Source organism: Laccaria bicolor, genomic scaffold (assembly GCF_000143565.1).
Source record: "Laccaria bicolor S238N-H82 LACBIscaffold_5 genomic scaffold, whole genome shotgun sequence".
Taxonomy (NCBI): domain Eukaryota; kingdom Fungi; phylum Basidiomycota; class Agaricomycetes; order Agaricales; family Hydnangiaceae; genus Laccaria; species Laccaria bicolor.
This window is the reverse complement of record NW_001889876.1, coordinates 651,994-675,731: the sequence shown is the minus strand read 5'-3', so window position 1 is coordinate 675,731 and position 23,738 is coordinate 651,994. Positions and strand designations below refer to the sequence as shown.

General features: G+C 47.9%; 10 protein-coding genes across 10 annotated transcripts; 2 read left to right on the top strand and 8 right to left on the bottom strand.

Annotated features, from left to right (window-relative positions):
- Positions 1-39: 39 nt before the first annotated feature.
- On the bottom strand, positions 40-2,981 carry LACBIDRAFT_232188 (uncharacterized protein; the record flags this gene model as incomplete). Its single annotated transcript, XM_001877330.1, has 15 exons — positions 40-281; positions 333-410; positions 466-601; positions 750-955; positions 1,015-1,063; positions 1,116-1,245; positions 1,302-1,471; positions 1,519-1,591; positions 1,641-1,860; positions 1,917-2,134; positions 2,186-2,275; positions 2,332-2,356; positions 2,411-2,465; positions 2,523-2,651; positions 2,709-2,981. 15 exons carry the CDS (start codon positions 2,979-2,981, stop codon positions 40-42), a joined length of 2,094 nt encoding a protein of 697 aa, XP_001877365.1.
- A 339-nt stretch (positions 2,982-3,320) lies between these two features.
- Positions 3,321-4,985, bottom strand: LACBIDRAFT_293070 (syntaxin-like t-SNARE protein TLG2). The gene is made up of 7 exons (XM_001877329.1): positions 4,834-4,985; positions 4,728-4,780; positions 4,569-4,672; positions 4,332-4,515; positions 4,072-4,181; positions 3,736-3,974; positions 3,321-3,681 (listed from the first exon to the last, which is right to left on the bottom strand). The coding sequence occupies exons 1-7, from the start codon at positions 4,977-4,979 to the stop codon at positions 3,471-3,473; spliced, it is 1,047 nt and encodes a 348-aa protein (XP_001877364.1). The 5' UTR covers positions 4,980-4,985; the 3' UTR covers positions 3,321-3,470.
- Positions 4,986-5,093: 108 nt separating this feature from the next.
- LACBIDRAFT_313660 (uncharacterized protein) lies at positions 5,094-6,009 on the top strand (the record flags this gene model as incomplete). Its single annotated transcript, XM_001877690.1, has 5 exons — positions 5,094-5,110; positions 5,160-5,196; positions 5,250-5,345; positions 5,404-5,490; positions 5,545-6,009. 5 exons carry the CDS (start codon positions 5,094-5,096, stop codon positions 6,007-6,009), a joined length of 702 nt encoding a protein of 233 aa, XP_001877725.1.
- A 2,143-nt stretch (positions 6,010-8,152) lies between these two features.
- On the bottom strand, positions 8,153-8,952 carry LACBIDRAFT_172704 (uncharacterized protein). Its single transcript, XM_001877328.1, has 2 exons — positions 8,861-8,952; positions 8,153-8,800 (listed from the first exon to the last, which is right to left on the bottom strand). The coding sequence occupies exons 1-2, from the start codon at positions 8,908-8,910 to the stop codon at positions 8,221-8,223; spliced, it is 630 nt and encodes a 209-aa protein (XP_001877363.1). The 5' UTR covers positions 8,911-8,952; the 3' UTR covers positions 8,153-8,220.
- Positions 8,953-9,096: 144 nt separating this feature from the next.
- On the bottom strand, positions 9,097-11,013 carry LACBIDRAFT_246707 (uncharacterized protein; the record flags this gene model as incomplete). Its single annotated transcript, XM_001877327.1, is given in 9 exon segments — positions 9,097-9,235; positions 9,266-9,328; positions 9,416-9,507; positions 9,586-10,030; positions 10,091-10,594; positions 10,647-10,777; positions 10,831-10,858; positions 10,877-10,938; positions 10,993-11,013. The coding sequence occupies 9 exon segments, from the start codon at positions 11,011-11,013 to the stop codon at positions 9,097-9,099; spliced, it is 1,485 nt and encodes a 494-aa protein (XP_001877362.1).
- Positions 11,014-11,051: 38 nt separating this feature from the next.
- LACBIDRAFT_313655 (polysaccharide lyase family 14 protein) lies at positions 11,052-12,542 on the bottom strand. The gene is made up of 6 exons (XM_001877326.1): positions 11,957-12,542; positions 11,797-11,908; positions 11,665-11,736; positions 11,527-11,610; positions 11,463-11,476; positions 11,052-11,413 (listed from the first exon to the last, which is right to left on the bottom strand). Exons 1-6 carry the CDS (start codon positions 12,531-12,533, stop codon positions 11,220-11,222), a joined length of 1,053 nt encoding a protein of 350 aa, XP_001877361.1. The 5' UTR covers positions 12,534-12,542; the 3' UTR covers positions 11,052-11,219.
- Positions 12,543-13,010: 468 nt separating this feature from the next.
- On the top strand, positions 13,011-14,668 carry LACBIDRAFT_247252 (AAAP amino acid permease; the record flags this gene model as incomplete). The annotated part of the gene is made up of 8 exons (XM_001877689.1): positions 13,011-13,113; positions 13,170-13,184; positions 13,232-13,441; positions 13,491-13,835; positions 13,894-14,075; positions 14,131-14,217; positions 14,275-14,365; positions 14,418-14,668. 8 exons carry the CDS (start codon positions 13,011-13,013, stop codon positions 14,666-14,668), a joined length of 1,284 nt encoding a protein of 427 aa, XP_001877724.1.
- Positions 14,669-14,743: 75 nt separating this feature from the next.
- On the bottom strand, positions 14,744-16,606 carry LACBIDRAFT_246613 (uncharacterized protein; the record flags this gene model as incomplete). The annotated part of the gene is made up of 8 exons (XM_001877325.1): positions 14,744-14,955; positions 15,011-15,137; positions 15,207-15,272; positions 15,334-15,473; positions 15,523-15,700; positions 15,749-16,102; positions 16,158-16,311; positions 16,362-16,606. 8 exons carry the CDS (start codon positions 16,604-16,606, stop codon positions 14,744-14,746), a joined length of 1,476 nt encoding a protein of 491 aa, XP_001877360.1.
- Positions 16,607-16,843: 237 nt separating this feature from the next.
- On the bottom strand, positions 16,844-18,057 carry LACBIDRAFT_313652 (uncharacterized protein; the record flags this gene model as incomplete). Its single annotated transcript, XM_001877324.1, has 4 exons — positions 16,844-17,044; positions 17,104-17,472; positions 17,523-17,981; positions 18,031-18,057. 4 exons carry the CDS (start codon positions 18,055-18,057, stop codon positions 16,844-16,846), a joined length of 1,056 nt encoding a protein of 351 aa, XP_001877359.1.
- A 431-nt stretch (positions 18,058-18,488) lies between these two features.
- On the bottom strand, positions 18,489-22,881 carry LACBIDRAFT_293064 (uncharacterized protein; the record flags this gene model as incomplete). The annotated part of the gene is made up of 11 exons (XM_001877323.1): positions 18,489-18,752; positions 18,804-19,439; positions 19,490-19,691; positions 19,746-19,922; positions 19,976-20,157; positions 20,211-20,471; positions 20,515-20,705; positions 20,952-21,626; positions 21,684-21,920; positions 22,182-22,499; positions 22,545-22,881. The coding sequence occupies 11 exons, from the start codon at positions 22,879-22,881 to the stop codon at positions 18,636-18,638; spliced, it is 3,333 nt and encodes a 1,110-aa protein (XP_001877358.1). The 3' UTR covers positions 18,489-18,635.
- Positions 22,882-23,738: the final 857 nt, after the last annotated feature.

Genomic DNA, 23,738 nt, shown 5'->3' with positions numbered 1-23,738 from the left:
ATCCAAAGGACATGAGTGATCAAGCTGTATGACGGAGATCTATAGACACATACAATTGTTCTTATCCCTCAAATCCCAACCTTGATCGGGTTGCTGATGGTCGGGGCGAGGACGAAGTCGGCTTTTTGCGGCCTCTCGATCTTGAGCACTGATGAGGTCCCAAGGTACTTTGGTATAGCGAGACGTGGTGGGTGGCGGACTTGGATCCCCACTGGGTCCAAACACTTTTAACTCCAGCAAGGCCGCCTTGAGAGCAGAAATCCATTTGTTTCTGCGTTTTGCTTCATTATTGTGAGTTATAGATAACAAAACCACAAGCATAATTCACATACCTTTGATAGCGCTTTGCTGGCCATTACTCTTGTACTTGATGTCGGCTGATAGCGTCATCTTTTCCTGAGCTGGGATATCTAGACATTGCCAATATTTTCAGGCAAGCCTCTGAGTAGAAGCAACTAAACCCACCTTTGATGTTTACATCGAACATCGCGTGATAGTCACGTCGTTCAGACTCGAGGAACGTCAACATTTTTTCTCGAAGTCGTTCGAGATCCTCAAACGTTGTTGCATAGCTAACATCGAAAGTAAATGTTTCGGACATCTGTGGGAGAGAGGAGCACATAAGAATTCAAGCTAAAATCAAGATTAAAATCGGCCTCCCTGCGGACTACGTCGAAGATTTTGTATGAACTGTCAACGAGGGGGATTTAGAGAAACGAAAGAAAGTATCAGGAAAGGTTCCATCTCACCAACGAATTCAGCATATTGTTTGGTGCTTGAACAAGAATGGAACTGGAATCGAGGAAAATAGTGCTTAAGAGTCGGATTTCTTTCACTGTGTACGATTCTTTGTTGAGGATGACTTTGTCTCCGACATCGAACGGATGTTTGACGAAGAGGAAAATGATACTGGTAAGAACTTCCTGTAGACTTCCGCCGATGAGCCAGCTTAAACCTGTTTGATGATGACTGGTATAAGACTCTTCCTTCGAATGCATAGGATCGGAGACAAACCAAGGATCAAAGTTCCTGTGCCAGTCACGAGGGTAACGAGTTGAGTCTCCTGTATAGATTGTTAAAATTGTCATGTACTCGTAAGGATCAAAGAAATGTACCAATGCGACAGCGATGATGAGTATCGCGACCACAAAGTAAACGGTCATTAAAATGTTGTCCAGCCTGCCAACAGCACTGTCTAGATCTCTCATTGAATTTTCGATAGAAAGTTGTTCCCGATGAAATTCTCTAAATTGCCGTTGCATGAGCTCTGAATCACGTCGATGGGAGCAAGGGGTGCTTACAGACAGCTCATCTCAATCTCATCCAGAGATGCATCCCCATTTCCATCCTTGTCGAATAGAGCAAAGACCTGAGCAGCCTCCTCTTTATTTGAATAATATTTTTCAATATCTTCCACCAACAGATATTCATTATTGGATTTGGCAAAGGAATAGAATAGACGACGGGCAAGCTTGAAAAGATAAGAACAGGTGGTAGTGAACCTTGAAGAGCACCTACTAGACGAGATTTATTGGCAGATTCTAGAGCAGTTTTAACCATCGCGGGGGGAGAATTGGGTTGGAGAACGGAACTACCAGGCAGAGTTAATACTTGCAAGGGGGGGGTGTTGTTCACCTCACCTGCCAGCAATTTCCGAGGCAACGTTTCCCAAAGCGGTTGTCGTGGTCGTGGCAGCTATTCGAACCCCATGCCTCAACTTTTTGAAGATTCGACCGGGATTTACGGACATTCCCTTTTGAGCCGACGATTGTAATGGATCAGTTCGTCCAGGAATGTTGGCGGAATGCCTGTACAAGGTCACCAATGCTCTGACAGCAAACTTTTGATCAGCTATTCGTTCTGAAAAAGACATGTGTCAAAGGAGCGGTTATATTAAAAAGAAGAGAAATATTCACCAGCATATGAACGTTCGTGAAATTTACCAGCAATCCACTGAATAGCAAATTTCTCGAACAAAAGAACTGCGGCACAGAGGAAGAGTGAAAACAGAAGTTTGCCTATCAAGGTGACGGCCTGAGTGCTCTTATCTCCAGCAGCATTGTCTTGATGAATGCTGATGAGGGGATTCCATGAAACCCATGCCGCGAGCGTCCACGCAAACAGCGCTATATACCTTTGAGAAACAGGTTAATTTTAACTGGAGAAACGGGATGAGATGCCTCACCTATGTAAGGCTTGCAGCCAATCGATGTAGCGTCTCGTTCCAACAGCTACGATACCTAGGGTAGATCTTATGATGGTTGGTATGACACGGCTGAAGGTTTCATGTTATTTAATCTGAGTGCGTTTGTTACGAGCGGAAAGGCTTACGAGGTCGCAAGTGCGGCCCACCATCCTGTTGTTTTCCTTAAGGGTGCAACCAAAAATATGAAAGGTAATGTGGGCTCACCTCCCCAAACGACACTCAACCAGATACTCCACCAGATTAGTTTAACACCCCATACCTGCCATCGTTTTTTTTTTCTAAGTGAGATGACGGAAAATGAAGACGCCGAACTGACCTTTGCATGGGGAAATGTAGTGATCGAGAGGATGCCGGGAATCCAGATAATGCCGAGGACGGGGACAATGAACAATATCCATCGCGTCACGATAGACACATTGAGTAAAAAATTATAAAGTCGTGAGAGCTAGCATGTTCATTCGTATCAATAAATACAGCGACGGAAAAGAATCAAAAAACGCACCTTGTTCTTCGGGGTATCACCGTCAGCGTATATGAGGTGCGCTTGACTAGCGTTACGGGAATCGAACTCCTCGTAGGATTGTTCAATCTTTCTTACTCCAGATAAAATGTCCCAGCTCGATGTGCGTCCATTATGCGAATTGTATCCTTGGGTTTTTCTGCGTTCTCCACGTTCTGTATCATATGAAGCTGGAATGCCAGAAATATCAACGTTTTGCTGATCTGGAATAGATGGACCTGGGGGGTAAGACGGCGGTGCCGCAGGTGGGTACATGAACTTTGAATGAGTGTTCGTGGTGTTGTCCTTGACGTTGTTTCAACTTAGAAGTGGCCTTGAGAGACGTTGTCTTGGCGTCATCGGGTTGGCAGGGTGCAGGGAAGGGCAGGGTCCATGCAACCCTCGAACTCCATTGCAAAGCCGACGACCGTCATTGATGGTCGACGTGGAGACGAGAATATTCAGATATGTCGTCATGCAGTATCGAGGTATCAATTTTGTTTAGCAAACAGCCTTACAAGGGATATACACAACAAGTGGGAAGAGAGCCTGCCCGGGTAGTTGTTTGGCCAGCACCAAAAGTAAGTGAAATCACTGAGCGGGCGGCCCGGGAGTGTTGCCGAAACTGGTCTATTGATACCTCGATAGCTGTATTGAAGTCTGCCATCGTACGCGGGGAGAATAAAAAATGTTTAATGTACTACTCGTAATATATTGAATCCAGGGGGTATCTTAAGAACTGGGCTTCGTCAATGTCGCTTTTTGTTAAGGGAATAATCGTGGCCGTGGAGTAAACGTCCGCATAAATCTAAGGTTTGACGAGTCTGGGATAGGCTGTGACGACGGTGAAGAGGGCAAAGGAATGGGACTAGATGTTCCGCGTTTCTTCGGTTTGAAAAGGAGAACGACTACGAGACCAAAGATGATGAGAAGCAATAGGAAGATACACTTGCGTCTTCCGGTATTCTTCTGATACCTGAAAGGGAGGGGTGTTTATAGCAGAAGGGCAGAGGGGTGGGGGGTCACCGACTTTGTTGCAACATTGAGCTCCTCTACAGCTTCTTCTACCTGGACTGCAGTTTGTTCAATGTTATATTCGACACTATCGAGAAGTGTCCCCTGATCGATGACGAGGACGGAAAGGTCTTTGAATAGCTCCGCAAGAGAAGCAATCGATTTCGCGATTTCGGTGAGTTCTCGGTCCCGCGAATGCAATTCCAATGAAGGCTCGACATGAACAAGTGACTGTGATTGTGCTCGTGTATGTGTCTGTTGTGAGGATAGAAGCGGCGACGGATGTGGCAGAAAATGGGTTCAGGTGAGATTGTAGGAGGTCAGGTGCGAAGGATTGTGACTGCGCACTTACGGCTGCTTGAACATCATCGTCTACCTCGCTCATTCCATCGGAACCTTTGAGAGAGATGGCGCCGGAAGCTAGGAGAAGATCTTGATTTTTGATCGCATGACCTTGGATTTCTGGATGCAAAAAAAGAAGATGAATATGTGCGGAGGTTGAATGCGGGGAAGATATCGATAGGACAATTTCAAATTGCCGCGCGGAAGAAGGAAAGGGGATCGGAGGAAATAAATGGGGATGATGAAGAGATAAGGGGGAGGATGACCAACTTTCCATGTAAACACGCTGCTTTTTTCGAAATGCAGCACTCAGGTCCTGCACTTTGGCCGCAAGGCCTCTCTGAACGTTCTTGGCAGTAAGGTCCTCGTGCCTCGACTTCTTGTGATCCGGAGGAAAAGCATGGGATTGAGGGGCACTGATTTTGTTGATAAGAGACTGACAATGACGAAAATCCTAATTGGGAAAAAGGCAATGAGAGAGGTGAAGGAAAGAGGACGAGAACGGACCTTTGTGATATCCGTTGTTAATGCCTCTATCTCGCGTTCTTCATGAGAGCGATCCGAGAAACCCGGAAGAACGTGTTTTGCGTGCAGCTTGTCGAGAGAGGCGACTAGAAAAAGAAAATAAGAGAGAGAAGTAGAAAGAAAGGTCGAGAAGAGAAATACTCTTTGTGTGAGTATCCAAGAGGAGCTCCTGGACTCTGTCGGCATAATCGACCCTATGTAAAATGTAAAAGTGAGTAGGAGCGGAGGCAGTAAGAGATGTGATGACCAAGTTGGAGGAAGGTCTGGGAGGTCGATAACAAGATGAGAAGCCGTTATTAAGTGTTCATTCTCGTCGTTGTTGTCGTGATAGAGGGCACGAGGACGTGAGTTTCTGTATGAAAGAAAGAGGCTTGTACGAGAACGGGTGGTCATCGTCACGGTATGTATGGAGTATGGATGTCACACAGGTCACGGGTTGTGTTGTAGACGGTGACGTACTTACTTGGTATAAATAGGAACGGGGTTGTATCCAGTTACGATGGTAAAATGTGCAGTCTCCGTACGTGAGTAACTCATTTTTCACCGATTCTCTCTCTCATCGTTCTTTTAAAGCGAAGGAACACAACATGGTTGCGGCCATTACATCATCGTATGCCAGCCTTGTCTTCATAATCATTCCCTTCTGACTATTCATTTATCAAGACAAAAAAGGTTGACAGGCGCGATTGCATGAGCGAATACTGCATCTATTCTGACTACCACAGTGAAAATTGTCCCCATTGTCCAAATTGCAAACGCGTCCGTTATCTATCTTTTTTTTTCTTTCTATACCCTTTGCTCATTTGATCCCTTTCAGTACCTCGATCCAGATCATTCAGAAACAATCACCGTACGAACGAACGCTTACTGCACAAGTTGCGAATACTGGTATCATGGCGCCGGTGCCAAGCGTCGACGATAGCCCTCTTCTATATTCATCACAACCTACTCGTATTAGCCGTTAATAGTACAACAGAATATAATCCACCTATTGTCACCATTTAACAGCAAGGCCAACGATCTTACTCTCTTTGCATTCGCAACACTGTTCCTCAAGTTCAGTCATTCGATCCGCCAACTCCACCGCACTCCTGACGAGTCATCCGACGCCGGCGTCCTGTCATCCCAATATGCTTCCTCCCTCCGCGTCCATTCTTTATCTCCCCATCTAGCGCCGGCCATGCCATCCTCTGCAACACCTTGCTCCTCCCAGTTCCTTGAATATCCCTCTGCGCACCACCTGGGCATGCCATCACTTCGATCTAGTCATACGACCGCCCAATGTGTTAGTTCTTTTTTCCGACAGCGGCCCGTCCACCCAATGTACCAGCAGCTCCACTACCAACCCTTACTCCACGCTCCCTGCCCACCTTTCGCACTACATTTTGTAAATTCCAGAACCCATAGCATTTGGTCCCTTTGAAGACAGATTTTCCGCTGCTAACCTCGGTCAAAATATGCTCCTCGTAGTCGGCATTTCGCAATGTTTCAACAAATGTTGAAGCGATATCGACGACGAGGCAATAAGGTGGGAATTATTCCCTGGAGCCTCGTAGTATGTGCAGTGGAGTCAATATGAATCTCTGTCTGAAAAACAAAAGTCAGATGAGGGTATATCTATCAGTCGTCTGACTACGCACATCTGCACCGGTATTTGCGTTCAACTGCTCGACGGGCTTGATACACGCTTGTGCTGGGGTTATGACGTCATTCGAATCAGTCAGTGTCTGCCTTGGAAGTGTGTTTGTTCAGGGAGGACGCAGATGAAGATGATGATGATCAAAGGGATGTCCGGTGACGTTTAAACGTGAAGGTCGATATGGAGGATCAAGACCGCGTCGACTTGGTTTGGATAGAGGGTGGTTGCCAAACAAAGACTTTACAAGCTTCTCTCTCGCCTCCATCATCACAAGCATACCCAAAGGATGTCGTCCAAATGGGACCAACCAGCGCCAGCCGCTGCCTCTTCTACGACCGAAGAGCAACTACTCTCAACGTCAGCGTCAATCGTGAACGGCAAAACTGCTGCAGAAGCTGCTGCAGCCGCAGCTGCCATTGCCGCCAAAATTGCAGCTCAATTCGCTGATGGTACCTTGGGTGGCTTGAACGAGGCTTATTCAAAGGATATCGATATAAACGACGTCAGGAATCGATATATGTTAACTAGAGGATCGACGCAAACAGAGGTGAGCTTAATTTTTTTTTCAAAGTTTCCTGACGACTAAACAATACATTAGATCCACGAAGAAACTGGGGCTTCGGTGAGCACCAAAGGAGTATGGTATCCTGATCGTACCAAGGCGACAGAGAAAGATCCACCTCTCTACCTACATGTCACTGCCGCCACCCCGGAGATACTCCAGAAAGCATTGGACAAGATCGACGAGCTGATGTCTATAGACCTTGGGTCGTTGGTAGAGGATAAGAAGTCGTTGATGAAGGTGAGATTTTTTTTTTCCTTTCTCATAGGCTCCTGCGACTAATCCCGTATAACCTTAAAGCGTAAATGGCCTGAAGAGAAACTTCCAGTCGGCCTAGAGACAATTCGAAATTTTAATGTCCGAGCCAAGGTCGTAGGGCCTCAAGGATCATTTGTCAAGTATATACAACAAGAGACTGGCACCCGTGTTCAGATCAAAGGCATCGGGTCTGGGTTTATTGACCAGGAAACTGGGCGTGAAGGTGACGAGCCCCTGTACATCCACATATCGTGCGTCTCTCAAATTTTCCCCCTGTAACTGAGCTTACCTTCTTCATTTCAGAGGCCCCGAAGACGGTCAAGTTGCTCGTGCAAAGGTACTCACTGAAGACCTTCTCCTCGTCGTCCGATCCGAGCACGCCAAAGCCCAAGCCATCATCCATCAACAGCAAATGGAACTTCATCAGGCCCAAGCCCAGTACGCAGCGTACAGCGCTATGGCGGTAGGTCTTCTCTCCCCTCTCTCTCGTTCTCATCTCTTCTGTCCCAGTGGGATTATGGTACATGAGCTTTCATTCTTCATCTTATTTGTCCACTCCACTCACACATCACATTTTTAACGCGATTCGAATCGGAGAATTGGTTTGTGAGACTAACTATCATCGTCTCGCTCATGTTGCTGTAGGGATACGCACCGCCTCCAGGAAGCGCTCCACCTCCACCACCGCCGGGCGAGCAACCTCCGCCACCCCCTGGTGAAATGCCACCACAGCCAGCAGGCGGTCCTCCCCCGCCTGGGACTGACCAGGCCAGTCATGATGCTTTCGCTACGTATTGGTGAGCGAAAATCCCTCTGTTAATTTGGAATGCGGCTGTTTACTCGTAATTCAGGGCTGCGTATGGGTACGACGTGAACTCCTCTCAATTTAAGGAATGGGCTGCGCAACAGCAGCAACAGTACAGCCAGTATTATGCGGCGTCAGGATCTGCTGCACCCCCTGAGCCTGGTCCTGACGGGGCAGCGGGAAATCATCAGCCACCCCCTCCACCTCCGTAAACACCCCATAGGTATCAGGTAATCTAGATATGCTCTCTGTTACATACATATGTGTTGAATCTTTTCTTTCCTTCGTGATCTACAAGAAGAAACCCACCAGGCTCGTGGTTCAAAGTGCCTATTTTTATTGGAGAATTCTTTTCAAAATTAGGTTTGCTTTACTTCAAACCATACTTGTCCCAGTACTGTTGCATACTCTCCAACTCCCCTTTCATCCCCTTCTTCTCCAGCCACACCATCAAGTCTCGCATCTTCAAGATAGAGAAAACCCTTCCTTCGCCGATGAGATCCTCAAGTTCTTGAACAGTGCTGCTGACCCCATCCTGACCAACTTCCTCTCTGTCTAATGCCTGAACCACGCCCACCACCTCTCCACCATGTTGCTTGACCGTCTCGATTGCTGCGCGTACAGCTTTTCCAGAGGTCATCACATCATCGAGAATGACGACTTTCTTCCCTTCTACCGAAACCCCAACCATCTTTCCTCCCTCACCATGATCCTTGGCTTCTTTCCTGTCATATGCAAATCCAACGGAAATGTTGTGTTGCGTGTAAAGTGCGAGTGCAGCGGTAGACGCGAACGGAATCCCTTTGTATGCAGGTCCAAACAGGACATCGAAAGTTGGGACGGCTTTAGATGAAAGCGCATTGGAAATGGTAGTGGCGTAAGCGGTTGAAAGGGTGGCAAGGATTGGTCCCGTTGACAAAAGCCCAGCGTTGAAGAAGTATGGCGAGACACTGACAGTGCGATCACAAATTCATTGGCTGGTGCGTCGAGTTGTGAACGCCTGGACGCACCGCCCCGATTTGAGGGTAAACGACCCAAATTTTAGAGCTTCTACGGACATGGCATGTTCAATGAGGTCGGATTGGTAGCTGGAGATGGAGGATGAGGTAGCCATGATAGCGGAAAAATTTGAAAGATCGTCACATAACAAAGATCTTATCTTATCGACGGTTCATTCTAATAGTCCACACATCACCTATCACAACCTACTCGTAAAAATACAACAGAATATATAATCCACCTATTGTCACCATTTAACAGCAAGACCAATCACCTCACTCTCTACTGCCCGATATTGCGTTCGCAATATGTTTCCTCCTTCTCTTTCCTTCGAGCATAACTCTCTGTGAACAAGTTCAGTCATTCGATCCGCCAACTCCACCGCACTCTCTGACGAGCACCCAGTTCCATCCGACGCCGGCGTCCTGTCATCCCAATATACTTCCTCCACCTTCCGCGTCCACTCTTTATCTCCCCATCTGGTCGTAATTGGCTCCTCTGCGACACCTTCCTCCTCCCAATTCCTTGAATATCCCTCTGCATCTTTTGCTGCACCAGCACCGGACGCTGGCACTTTTAATTGCCCTCCACCATTCACGCAACCACCTGGACACGCCATCACTTCGATGTAGTCATACGACCGCCCACTGTGCTGAGTCTTCCTTCCGACAACGGCCCGTCCACCCAATTTACCAGCAGCTCCACCAGCAACTCTTACTCCACGCTCCCTGCCCACCTTTCGCACGACGTTTTGCAAATTCCGAAACCCATAGCACTTGGCCCCTTTGAAGACAATGTTTCCACTGCCAACCTCAGTCAAAACATGCTCCTCGTAGTCGGCATTTCGCAATGTTTTGACAGAAAGTTGAAGCGGTATCGACGACGAGGCAGTAAGGTGGGAAACAATGGATTGAAGGTAGGATCCAGATGACGATCCGGGGTGTTGCAAGAGTTCGGGGAGGTCAAAACTGGAGCTGCTCGATTGCCAGGGTGCGTCATCCAGCTCACGGGGCAAGGAAAGATTCCATTCTTTCTCTCGCATCATCAACTCGAGTTCTCCCGTTGTAATGACACAATCGACGTCCCTTGTCGAATAAGTCTCGTTGTAAAAGTCTTGCCGTGAAGCCTCAAGCTTTTTATCGTAACATGGCATCACGGAAACGTGGTAAACGTCCTGAGGCCTATCAAAATAAAATAAAAGGAGGGTGAACGTCCATGGACGACAATTACATTCAACTCACAGTTTGCCCCACTTGGCGCCCATCCACTCTTTCACCAACGTTCCCATAACCTGTTGCGGGCTTTTGGTGGTGGCGATAAACGGCAGCATCTCTGAATGTGCCTTTTCCGCGTAACAGATCCACCCCGGACATGCACTCGCCAGCATTGGAAGCTGTCCCACAGCATCCTCTCCCCCAGCTTGGTCTTTCAACCGACGCTCCTCAAACTCGGCCACGTGCTCACGCAGTGCCAAATGTCGAGCGAATGTGGTGTCGAAGACATGGGCAAAGCCTAGTACGTTTTTGCAAAACAGCTCAACCCGACGTAGGACTTGTCTTGGGGTGATTGGTGTAGGGGAGGAATGCGATAGGGAAGCGGCTAAAGATGCCAGAGACTGTGGAGCTATCGATATAACAGGAATCTTGTAGGATTCGGATGATGAAGAATTTGCCTCCAAAAAATTCAAAACCTCTGTATGAGATTGGAGGGTGATAAGGACGGATTCAGCGGATGTGATGCAGCCACTAAAAGTTCACCAATTACATAGAGGAAACCCAGGGGAAGAAATGTACTTACCTACATGCTAAGCAATCGTTCAAGCTGATCTGTGCTTGCTCCAATTGCTTCCCCGATGAAGTTGGTTGGGAAGACGAATCATTCCCTGAGACCTCGTAGTATGCGCCACTGGAGTCAATATGAATCTCTGTCTGAAAAAAAAAAGTCAGATGAGGGTAAATCTATCGGTGGTCTGACTACGCACATCTGCTGTCCCCGCTTCCTTCTCAACACTGAGATTTGCGTTCGACTGCTCGACGGGCTTGATGCACGCTTGTGCCGGTGTTATGAAATCATTCAGATCAGTCAGTGTCTGGTTGTGTGGGTTAAGTCATTACATTGATAAAACTCGTGTTTATGAACCTACGAGCGCACCAGAAAAGGCCATAGAACGAGTGTGTTCAAGCTCAAGGATATAACAGATCTGGTGACAAATCGTTCACATGTTGATGAATAATTGGTCCTATTACATGAATTCCAACAAGTCCCAGCAATGCGTACTACAAATTATCTACGTGCAAAAGTCCTTGCGTAGGGTAGAAATAATGACAAAAATTACAAGCCTTATGCCTGAACGTTACAAGTAGCCGCTGCTTACACGCAAAGGGCGACAAGTGTGGTGGCAATCATCACGACAGCGGTCAATGTGGTAATTGAACCGCCATGATGGTGAGCATCGCTTTTGACCGGCTGGCCTGTGAGATTTGACGACGCTCCGTTTCCCCACATCTGAATGTTACGGAAAAAAGTATGGGTGGTATTTGGGGTGGCCCAGCTTGAGTCGGAACCTACACGAATGGTCAGACAAACAAAAATGCAGGTAAATGGCACTCTTGCCTCCAAAAAATGTCCTATCCGGATGTGTGAGATGACATTGAGTCCGAAAAAACAAACGACTTACGATAGATAAAAGCCATTGGCAGTTAGACTAGAATTGCTCCGGATCTGCAAATTTTGCTGGCTCAGAGCCAAAAGGTCATTGTAACTGTGGATGTAAATCAGAACGCCATTCCGGATAAGTAGACCCCTTAATACTAGCTAGAGAAGAATATTGCCATTAGCTTCGTCAGGTGGATTGTTGAGTTGTACAAGCATGGTAATTTTGTTCCATCTAGTCCGAACGGTAGGATGTTATGATTCACCGGAATAGATGGGATGTGGTCAAACTTACTGGCCACTCACAAAACTAAAAGAACCTCGCTGAATGCTAATTCCAAAGTCTGAATTACAAACAATGCCCTTTGTTGAGCACAACCCATCCGGGCTGGGAATGTACGCGTATACTATGGTTGGTTAGCGAGAAATCGGAGAATAAATCGATTTCGAAATACCTTCTCCGGCTCCGTTTGGCCGCCACATCACTCTAAAACTGAAGCAATCTTGACCAGTTGCTTTATTCCCTCCGCTGCAACCAGTAGACTTTAAGCCTCCTCTCAATCCTGGTAATTTCCCTCCTTTTACCCAATCAAAGCCAGCTTCGAACGCAACTTCGTAGGACAGCAGCATGGAGGAAAAATTAGACCCATCCGAAGAATTCCAGAGCGTGTAGAGCTGTGCGCCGCCTGTATCATTGGAATAACTACCAGCCGGGTATGTGACTTGCAAGACGGGACTACTGGGAGAGACTTGGCCAGAAGACGCAGTGGGAGTGCTATCAGGGTATGGATCGTTTACGAAGGCGAGGTTATTAGGACCGTCCTGAATGCGGCCTTTTCCCAGAGACCAAGAGGAGACTATAAAAGATTGTGCGGCTGCGGAAGCCTGGGTCGCTGAGGGAAATGGGAAAACAGTGCTTGTTGAGAGTGAATATTGCGAAGCAAGAGAGCTTGCGGGTATCTGCTGCGCGGCAGCAACTAGAGGTAGTATGTAGTTAAAGGCATAGAAAAGAAAGACGAGCAACTTGGGCATAGTGAAGGGGTAAGTGTCCGAAATGACATACATAACAGTCCATAACAACTCTATAATATGTTCCGTAGCGTCAATGAAGACACGAATCCCCTTCTCAGCCCAGAACACTCCTTATTCTCTATAGTCGACGACGACGACGACCTCGACGCGACCTCTGCACTTGACCCTGACAACAACGCTCTAAAACATGATCAAGTCCACGTTATTTCACAACCCCTGCGCTCAACCATTTCCAGCCGTGAAGCAGGCATGTACGTTCCCCATCTTTATCGAACCGCGTTGATAATTTATACTCTTAAAGAATACGACTTAGATCCCGACGACCTCGACGATGATACCTCTTTACGACAACTTGAAAACACTCGCGTCACTCCCAATGATCAATCTATGCCTTTGCTCGTGGGTCTCATTGATTCATCTGCACGAAGAAGTACGGATTTTTCCCTGCCACTCAATCAACATAATGGACACGGGTCGATGGAAGACGAAATTGACCTTGACGCGCTTGCCTCCAAGAGGACTTCTGGCGGGGGTCTTCTAAACTCAACAGCCAACATGGCCAATTCCATCTTAGGCGCGGGTGAGCACTCTTCATTGCTGTTCTTTTTTTTGACCCCTCATATACAATATCGAAAGGGATAATCGGTACTTGTCAATCATAAATGGTCCCAAACCACTTTTTCATGCTTCGTTTTCAGGTCTACCATACGCCGTACGGCAGGCTGGTTTCTTCACTGGACTTGTGTTGCTCGTAATCCTCTGCGCTGTTACGGACTGGACTATTCGACTCATCGTTGTCAACGCAAAACTTAGTGGTGGACATTCATACATCGACGTCATGAATCACTGCTTTGGTTCTTCTGGAAGAGCAGCCGTGTCGTTCTTTCAATTTTCCTTTGCTTTCGGAGGTCTGTGTTTTTCTTCCACCCCATGTGAAGGACTGACGATAGAATTTAGGGATGTGTGCTTTTGGGATTATCATTGGTGATACCATCCCCCACGTCATGCGCTCAGCATTCCCAAAACTCTCTACGATACCCATTCTTAAGCTCTTGGCAAACCGGCAGTTCATGATTGTCCTTTGTACCGTCTGCGTTTCTTATCCACTATCCCTTTATCGTGATATCCATAAACTATCTCGTGCCTCCGGTCTCGCTCTGGTTGGCATGCTGGTCATTGTTTTTTCAGTACTGATCGAGGGGCCCCATGCTCCATCAGAGCTGAAAGGTGACCCTTCGAAGAAATTTACAGTCATAGGGCCTGGAATCTTCCAAGCTATCGGGGTTATCAGTTTCGCTTTTGGTATTTGCCGCGCCCCCTGCTACCTCAACTGTTGCCTAACCACATTTTCGTCATCTAGTTTGCCATCATAATTCTCTCTTGATATATGGCAGTTTGCGAACACCTACTTTGGACAGATTTGCCAAAGTGACTCACATATCAACGTTTATCTCACTCGTTTCCTGTACGACATTGGCGGTTTCAGCATATGTCGTATTTACGGACAAAACGGAGGGAAATATTCTGAACAACTTCTCGCCGGTGAGGATCATTTTCGACTTTTGAAGATGATCAGTCCATGCTGAGATTCTGACAGAATGACACCTTGATTAACGTTGCAAGATTTGCGTTCGGTTTGAATATGTTCACGACGCTGCCGCTAGAGTTGTTCGTTTGCAGAGAGGTTCGTCCCGGATACACCTTTTCTAACTTCGTCTAAGCCTGAGTTCTATGTTTATAGGTCATCGAACAATTTTTCTTCTCTCACGAAACTTTCAACATGCAACGCCATGTCTTCTTCACCACGACCATTCTATTCTCATCGATGTTTGGTGCGACTTCTCATCACAACGATTTGCTGATCAGCTTAAGAACACTCCACAGTGGCTCTGATAACATGCGATTTAGGTGTCATGCTTGAGATTACAGGCGGCGTCTCTGCTACAACCTTGGCCTTTATTTTTCCCGCAGTTTGCTACATCAAGCTTTGCGACAAACAGCTCGTTTGGTATAGCCGCACAAAACTTCCCGCAGTCATCTGCGCTGCCTTTGGCCTCATTGTTATGATAATATCTCTTTTTCTTGCGCTTGCGAAGACATGGACGCCAGAAGGACGCACAAAACTATGTGTATAGTGTAATGGGTGCACATACTTATTTAGATCGTAGACCCCAACCCATGGCTGGCATGTAAATTAGGATACATCGTAATCAAGACACAGATATAGCATTCTTCAACCCAGGTATATCATCCAGCGCCTCTACTCTGACACCCTTTGCCGTGCTTTCCTGAGCGGATAGAGGTGAAACGTCCAGCTTTTCGTAATGAGACCAAAGATGTTCAATGCGTTCGAGTGGGCTTTGATCTGGTGCGCAACTTGGGGGATCACAGACAAGAAGCCAGATGGCGTCATATCCCCCGGCTTTTGGTGAAAGCATGAGTGCTGAAAAGCAAGTTCAGAAGTAAGAACAGCGTACCGCCCGGAACTCCACCTCCAATTACACCGGCTTGTGAAGCGCAAGCATCCAATAATGTTGTCTGTTCAATCGGCTCAATTGGAACTCCAGAAAGATTGCCCATCTCCCTCATCTTCTCACGGATGGCCTTGAAATACGAAAACCAAAGGGAGTCACAAAGGAACACGGCTTTCGAGAAAAAAATAACTGACCTCACAGATATGGTGGGCTTCATAGAATGCTGCAATGATTGGTTGCTCCGAAGCGGGCTGTAGAGGATTTGCTACCCACTTTGAAATAAGAAGGATGAGATCAGGTTCCTTTTCAGTTCAGCAACGCCTTACTTGTACAGGCTGCAAAGAACAAATGTATTTCACTGCACTCGCGTAATTCTCGTAGTCGTCTTCGGCGAGCTTTCCCAGGTGGAGAAGGGTTTGGGCCAAGGACTGATTTTGCTGGTCAAGGTTCTTCCACAATGCCTCAGCTACAATACAATTCTTTGAGATGATGAGAGGTATTAAGGAAATTCAAACCTTCTGTGCTGTTTTCTTTGCGCCATTTCAATACCTTCCCTACCAACGACGGGGTATCACTGCCAGCATCGACGTCGGCCAACACGATCCGAGTCAAGGGCGGGAGCTTGAATGGTTCGATGCGGTAGTTCCAAGCTGCGTTAGACGGCGATAGCACAGACGGCAGTTGTGATGGTAACTAGAAAGCGTCAATGGACAAGGTGATATTAGCATTCGAGAGACGTACTGCGTCGTCACTCATTAAATCCTGGATGACTGCTGGATCAAACCGAGAGTAAAGGTGGCTACCAAAGACAGCAGCTGAGACATCGAAGCCGCTGCCAACCTTCCCTTGAGCCAGACAGTGAACATATTGGGCAAGGTTATGAGCCTGCCGTCTATCTCTGCTGTCATCCTCAGCAAGCGATGACTCGGAGATCACAGAAAGATGAACAAGGATGGCAGATGTGAGGGAAGTGATCAGGGCGGCAGAAGAACCGAGACCAGTCTTATGGACATCAGACAAATGAACTTCTGTTGCGCAGAAGGGTGTTATTTCAGTAAGCGAATCGAGTGTACGGGGAAGGCCCAGGGACTCTAACTGTCAAAGAAAGGAAAGATGAGAGAGATGAGGCAAGAGTTAATATATGCGGAACCTTCGCGCGTTGAGAATAAAAGTCATTATCGCCGACAATGGCTATGTCAAAGCCATGCGTCAATGCTTCCTGAATTTGTGCAGCACCCCGCAGTTCCACGGCCAACGCAATGGTTTTCTGCAGTGCGAGGTGAACAAATTTATTTTTGCTGGAGCTAACCCGAGTTAAAAAGCATGAGCATCGAAGGGAGTGCGAAGAAGCTACTTCTCTGGCGATGCTTCCACAGCAACAGCTGGTTCAAAGAGCACCGAGTACGACCACGTAGCCTCCAAAAATTGCGGTGATCGCACGCGTATCGTGTTCTTACTTAAAAGTTCCTGGCTTTGAATAACAGTGTAGAAGCGAGAGGAAGTGGACACGACTGTGCCAGGGTATGCTGGATCAAGAACAAGATAACCACCAGCGATGAGAACTTTCCCTGGAGCAGACACAACAGTTGTGCGAACCATGGCAGGCAGGTATGGATCAAGTTGGGGCTTGGTAGTACTGAAATCTCATGCGGCGTAGGACTTTATAGTGGCTGTATAACCAACCCCAGGCAAGAATCACAATCATTATCTTATCTTATCATATTGACAATGACCGCGGCCCACAACCACTAGCTTCTCATAGACACGTAACTCACAACATCTTCAACCCAACTGTACCACAGTAACTACTGTAAACGTTGCTTCTACCACTCGTTATCAGCCCCCCTGCGCGAACCAAGCCTTTTGGTTGCCACACGTTGCGTTTGTGCAACCTGGACACCGCAAGCCAAATTGCACGCCAACAGGTCCCATCCCCGCGGCGCAATCGCGAAGATGTTCTGCGGCAATGTCGGCAAGCGCTCGAATGAAGATCGGCGAACCATTTAGAGACTCTGCTCGATGTATTTCGATGCCATGCTACAATCGGACGTTAGAAAGCTTAGGTTAAAACAGGGTCGACCAGAAGAACTGCTAACCTCTCTTGCCTCCTTTGCATACTCTAGGTCAAGTTCATACAACGTCTCAATATGGTCACTCGTGAAGGCAATCGGGACCAGCACAACTTGCTTTTTCCCGAGGCGTGCGAGCCCTTTGAGAGCTTCACCAGTCTGCATCCCCATCCAAGCTGATGGTCCAACCTGGGATTGCCATACTAAACGATAAGGGTTGGAGTGACCTAATCGTTTCATGACCGCCGCCACGGAAGCTGAAACCTCTAATATATATGGATCTCCGCGGTTGACGACCGACATTGGTAAAGAATGTGCGGAAAAGAGTAAAACGGCGTTGGCGCGTGTGTGGGGTGAAAATTTCTCCAAAGCCGCCTCAACATTTTGCGCAACTGCCTGTGGTGTGGATGTAAGATTTTGTGTATGTGAACCCAGGCGGCAAGTACCTCGACGAAACCAGAATGAGTTCCCCAGCGATCTATCACGCTCCATTGGACATCACCCATCTCTCCACCCTTTCCACGACGATATAGCTCGTTCAAACTGCTTCCTGTTGTACTGCAGCTATATTGTGGGTATTGCGTGAACGCAATCGCTCTCTTGACACCGTCCGCCTTCATTTGCCGTGCTGTGTCCTGTGTGAGTGGTCTAGCATACCGAAATGCGACATATGCTTTGTGTGGAGCGGTTGGTGGATGAAGCTCGTCGAGAAGTTGCGCCATGCCCTCGCCTTGTAGCTTCGTATAATGAAGGATAGGCGAACCTCCCCCAATAGCGGCATATTGTTTTTCAATCTGCGGTGTTCTTCGACGAGCAATGTATGGTGCTAGGAAGCGCTGGAAGGGTAGTGGGATGAGGTCACTGTCGAGGAAGAGGTTTTTGAGAAAGTCGTGCGTTTCTTCGACCTACTCCTGGTTAGTAATGGGAAGACGGAGAATAACGCGTTGAGCTGACTGTCGAAGGCCCTCCCATATTTAGCATGACGACAGCTTCCACAGTTGTTATTATTTTGTTGAGTAGTAGAATTAAATCTCTTACCTGTGGGACTTGAGACCGCGTAAGAAGGCGGACTCTATGGGCTAAGAGACGACCGAATTTACCTCTTATGAGTGGTTAGATTTTGGTAAGTCGAGAAAGAGCGAGAAAGGGCATTGATTGTGGGGAAACGCATGCTGAGATGGGAGATGGGAGAGGGAGTATAAATATGTCACTGTGTTGAATACGCTAACGATGTGATTGGTTGACTATTCGGGTCCCCGGTCTTCTCGTCGGCCTCTAGCCAAAATGATGCACTTTTGAAGAGTGAAGCCCTGAGTCTCATGGGGACTCGAACAGGCCTATCTACCAACACCTGGGGTACGGTTTGGGTACGGTCAAGGTTCGATACGTACTGGCAGATGGTACATTCCCATGGTGTGGCAACCACTGATATATGTCTAGAAATGTGCCCGTTCGATGAAATATACGTACACTGCAAAAAAAGGTGGGGTAATGTACCATGAATGTATGACTACTATAAACACAATGAATGCACAACTGAACGATCATGTCGGATGGCGTCAGGGATTTCTTCGTCGCTCCCTCCGAGATCGTTTAGAAGGAAGAATCTCGACCGCTCTTTGGCATACTGGGCATCGCCCAGAAACGTCGGTAAGCCAGGGATCCAAGCAAGTTTTCTGAAGGTTGGTGTCAGCTGTGCTGACAGAGACGTTACAGAAGGTACTGACATGAAAAACATGGCCACAAGCTAGAAGTCTCAACGGTTGCGCACCGTCGCCAGCGTCAGCAAGCTTCAATTGTTCCTCTCTTTCCTCCTCGTCAACGACAGATATTTCGGGTACAGACGACGCTAGTTTTGCAGGCGTCTCCGCAGGAGTGCCGTCGAGTTCGGCTCCTGTGCCAGATACAAAATTCTTTCGCTTGGGTTCTTCAAAGTCCATCAAACAGATAGCGCATGCAGCACGATTCCCTTCCAAAACGACAAAGGGATAATCGCTCCGTTCCCAATGTCCTTCCCAAGACTCTGGGTCCTCTTCATTTTCAGCTTTTTCCATTGGATTTCCAGAAGAATTTCCTGAAGCCTTTGCTTCACCCTTTTTTCCAGCAAGCAGTGGTATTTTCCTAAAGAATTTAAAGCGGTGTTTAGGGGGCCTTGACTCAACAGAGATTTTTGGCGGATATGAGTGGGAGGGCCCAGGGATATTGGACCCTTCAGACGCGGAATTCGGAGGAGGGGGTATGTACATCACAAGCGGAATACGATCAACAACAGATTTCGACAACTTTCCAATTTCTGGCTTGATCATGTGGGGATTTTGCAATGGGTGACGGCCAATGCATATTAGGAAGATATTCCAAAAGACCTATAGGGTTCGGGGTCATAAAACGAACTATCAAAAGGGCAAGCGCTTACGAAAAGGATCGGTGCGACAATCAAAACAATGAAGCCCAGAAGCAGAACCTCTAGAACCATAAGATACATTATACAGAGAATTCCAAATGTCAGCCACCACAGATGAGGGGAAGAGTGTCGACATGTGTGAACAGACGTGTACTCTAGAATGTGGGCTGTCAAGAACCAGGTAAGAGTCATTAACGAAGAAAGGAGTGTCAAGCTTGAGAGGTTGATTAAAATGGGTTCAAGTCGAAAGATGCAGGAATGTACAAACCGAGAATAAAGTTGAGTATGGGGCAGGACGACAGGTTCTTGAGCATCTTCGGGAGATAGTGGTGTGTTGTTAGCTCGCCGCGTTGCTACGCCTCCGTGTAAATTTGCCAATTGAGGGTTCTGCGCGCTTGATGCGGGAGAAACAGCACCAATTTCCACCTCGGTACGCGGTGCGTGACTAAATTCAGGTGGGTTTCGGATGCAAAGGAGAAGAGGAAGACATGAACGCACCTAAGGCGATCTCTTGTGAATTCCCAATAAGCTAACACGGACGCAAGGGCCACCCTAACGATCCAAAGGCAAGCCCAAATACCCAGGGGCCGATCACAAGCCTTCCATTCGCTGATTCCAGGCTTGGTGGGACTTTTAAAGACGGTCCCAGACAATCCCAAAAGGGTTGATATTACGATAACCTGGCAAAAGCGGTATGACGACCAAGGGTGAGGAGGAACAAACTAACACGCACCTGCGAGAAACCCCATGAAAGGTTCCAGATTAGGGAGACAAGGGACTTCCGAGCGTGTGACGCGCCCCGTCCCACCCCGAAATAAGCGAGAGTCCTAGAGTACAAAGACCTGCGTTGCTGATGTCTATCTCGCTGATCAAGCGAACCGGCGACTAGAGGATCTGGGAAACCTTGGTGCTCTGAATTTGTATTGTTTGCTGCCGTAGGCGCTGTTTCCAAACTTTGAACCAACCTAGGGGATAATGTAGCGGGTATGGATGGCTGTATGTTGATTTGGACATCAGGTATATCGGAATTCTCTGACATCCTGAGTGAGGCTTGTCCTGGATGCGGAAGGTCCGTTCGGCGAGGTATATCTCCAGCAGATCTGATTCTGCGTAGCGGGGCATCTTGAAGGGGGAGATCCACCACAGACATAATATAAAAGGGGTTGCAATTGAGCACAGTGTCGATGAAGGACGTGGAGATCGCAGGAAGGCGCCCACTGGAGGCGTGCTAATCAACCATTCCAGTGCAGAGCTGTTGTGTCACGCTCACGTCACGTCCAACCTGAGGTTGCAATTTGAATATAAAACTTAAAGTCTAGCTCAAGAATTGTATTCAACATTTATATGAACCCGCTCAAATCAGCAACGTCCTGTGGCTTCCTTCCAGATCGGTGTAAGCGCTTGTGCTACCGTGTTCGCAGCTAAAATGTCACATCAGGGCGGCCTCTCTTAGCGAGTACCGGCTTTGACGCACCAACTTCCAGTGAATCCCTTTCCGCCTCATCCACAACACTCTTTAATAACGATCTGCTACTCCAACGATCTGGATGGAATCTGCGATGGCTTTTTTCAACAAATGTTTTGAAGTCTTGAGGTCGCATCTGTCCCTTCAGAACGGCGAAGAACTCTTCCACCGATGCCCATTGGACATCCTCCACCGAGAATCTTGACGGTGGGTGTAAAACCGGCCAAGGGACAGAATCCACCGTAAGGGGCTCCAAGTCGCAGAACTTCGTTGTATCAAAATATTCACTCATCGCTTTGTACTTTTCCAAGGCTCGTTGCGGCGTCCACGGCCCAGATGACCACCTTTGTTGCCGTTGTTGCCGTTCATGCTCTCGTCTGGCCCGTTCCTGCCTATCCTGCTGGCGGGCGTTATCGCGCTGCTCGGCCTCCTGCTGTTCTCGGGCCCGACGTTCTTCCTGTCTTTTGACTTCTTCGCGCTTATGCGCTGCAGCTCTCGCCTGTCGAGCTTCCGCCTCCGCCTTTTCTCTAATGGCACGCTTTTTAGCCTCTTCTTCCCATAAAGGACGATCAGCTTCGAGCTGCGCAAGTTTGCGACGTGATTCTTCAATTTTCGCTCGCCGCTCAGCTTCCTCAGGATCTAATCCTGAATTAAAACCGTCCATGCTTTCCTCATCAACGGTCTCTACCAGCGCAAGGTACTATGATTATTAGAACAGTCTGGAGAAAACTGAACTCGCACCAGCTTCTCCTTCGGGCACGTCAGCAAGGATTTCGCTCATGAACCGTTGTTCACGCAGCTGCCTTCGAGTAAGAATTTCTTGCTCCCGGCGTTCGCGTTTTTGTTTCTCACGTTCTAGTCGTTTTGCCTCCAATTCTCGTTTTGTAGATGAGGGCGAAACGGTGCGAGTGCGTTTCTGGTACTTTGGAGCGTAGTTAACCGTGTTGCGGAGATAATCTTCGTTGGCGTAATGTGGATCTTCGGAACGTAGCGATTCAAACAACGTATTCACTTTGCAAATGAAAAGACATTAACGAAGGGCACGGAGAGAGGAGTGTGTTGTTGTACCTTTCCGTTTATGTGGTTCTGGAGAAATAACTTGTGGTTGTTCCGGTCGTGAAAAATCAAATGGACGGTTGCATTGGGATTGCAGTCGCTCAGCGCGACGAATAATTTTCGCCCTTCTTGCTTCTCTTTCCAGGTGGTTTCGCTGGTGGCGTCTCTTTGAAAATAAGTCACCATCTGGTCCCCTCGATCTTCTGCCATCGTCCACAATCATCTCAATGACTTCGTCCTCCTCTTCGTCCTCTACACTTTGCTCTTCGTCTGAGCTAGAATCCGATTGTAAAATATGAGCTTTCTTCCTCTGATCCGAAATGGGCGCAGGCACTGGGGATGAATGGCGCTTCTCCCCCGACGCTGGGCCTTTTTCTCGTGGTTGAGGCCTAGTTCGAGTAATGGTGCTCAAGGAAGGTGGTGCACGGACAAGGCACTCATAAAAAGGATCCAATTTGTAGATGTCCCACTGCTCTTGAGTGCAGTTGACGAGCTGCCTATCTGGAATCAGTTTCACTCTGAAAGGTGACAAAAGTTCTTACCCACAAAGTTCAACGGTTCGTGGCCAGGTCCCCTCGTCAAGCACGCCGTCCTCTCTTGCCGCATTCGGAACGAAACGCCAGAAACTTTGCCCAGTCGGCAACGTCTCTAGAACGATGCGCTTTGGCCTGTAGAGTTCTTCGTTCAACGAGAGCTTGCGAAGGTCAGAAACATCTGGCGGAGTCGCGACATGGGGGTCAAAAGATGCGAAGGAGAGACTTGAGTCCGGCGTTCGAAGAAGACGTGACGATTGAGTGGGATCAATGATACCTGGCTTTGTGCCACTGAGAACAGGTAGAGTAGAAGGCCCAGGAGAATTTGCTGGCATATGGTTATGAGTCATAACGTGGTTTTTGGTGGGTCCTGTCCTGCCCCGTCGTCGTTTTTGAGGCCTCGTCGTTGGTTACTGTCAAGCCTTGTCTGTCCTTGTTCGCTAATGGGTAACGAGTTCATCACTGATCAGGTTCATTATGCCTTGTTACTCGCAACGTGACCGTATCACTTGAGCAACAGCACACGTGATGGCACTTAATGCACATATCGGGCAGCTGCCCTGCACAACTGACTCGTTCAGACAATTCCTGACAGCGACGTTGACGGTTTCTGACTCGCGAGGTCAAGTTAATTACATTTAAATCGACCAAATTTTCTCGGTGACCATCGCACCATGACAACACTAAGGACGTTTCAGAACGAGATAGACGAGATTCACACCCGTGAACTGTCGAAGCAACGAGCACAGACTCTAATTGATAAAGAAAAGGACAGCAAACACCAGGCGAAAGGCAAGGGGAGGGAACGGGCAGATGAATCTGCCAAAGTTTCCAAGGAGAGGGGAGAGGTAGATGAATCTGCGAAAGTTTCTCGCTTCGAAGGAATGCAGGAGATTGAGGAGCGGATATTGGTACAAACCTCTGACCACGTTGCATGTCCTCATGCTAACAATCACATTAGACACAGCTGCTCTCTCAAACTCCATCCGATCACGACGTTGCTCGCGACCGGCTTTCTGCTCTCCTAACCCAGAATAACGGGGAATATGTGCTACGGATAGGTCGACAACCCCCACATGCGTTACTCTTCGCCAATGACCTCTCTGATGAGACCAGTGAATGGACAGGTGTTCCACGGACAGCAGAAGAGATCATGAAAATACGCGAAGAGATCACCAAAACTATAGAGGAGATCGGAGGCAAGGTA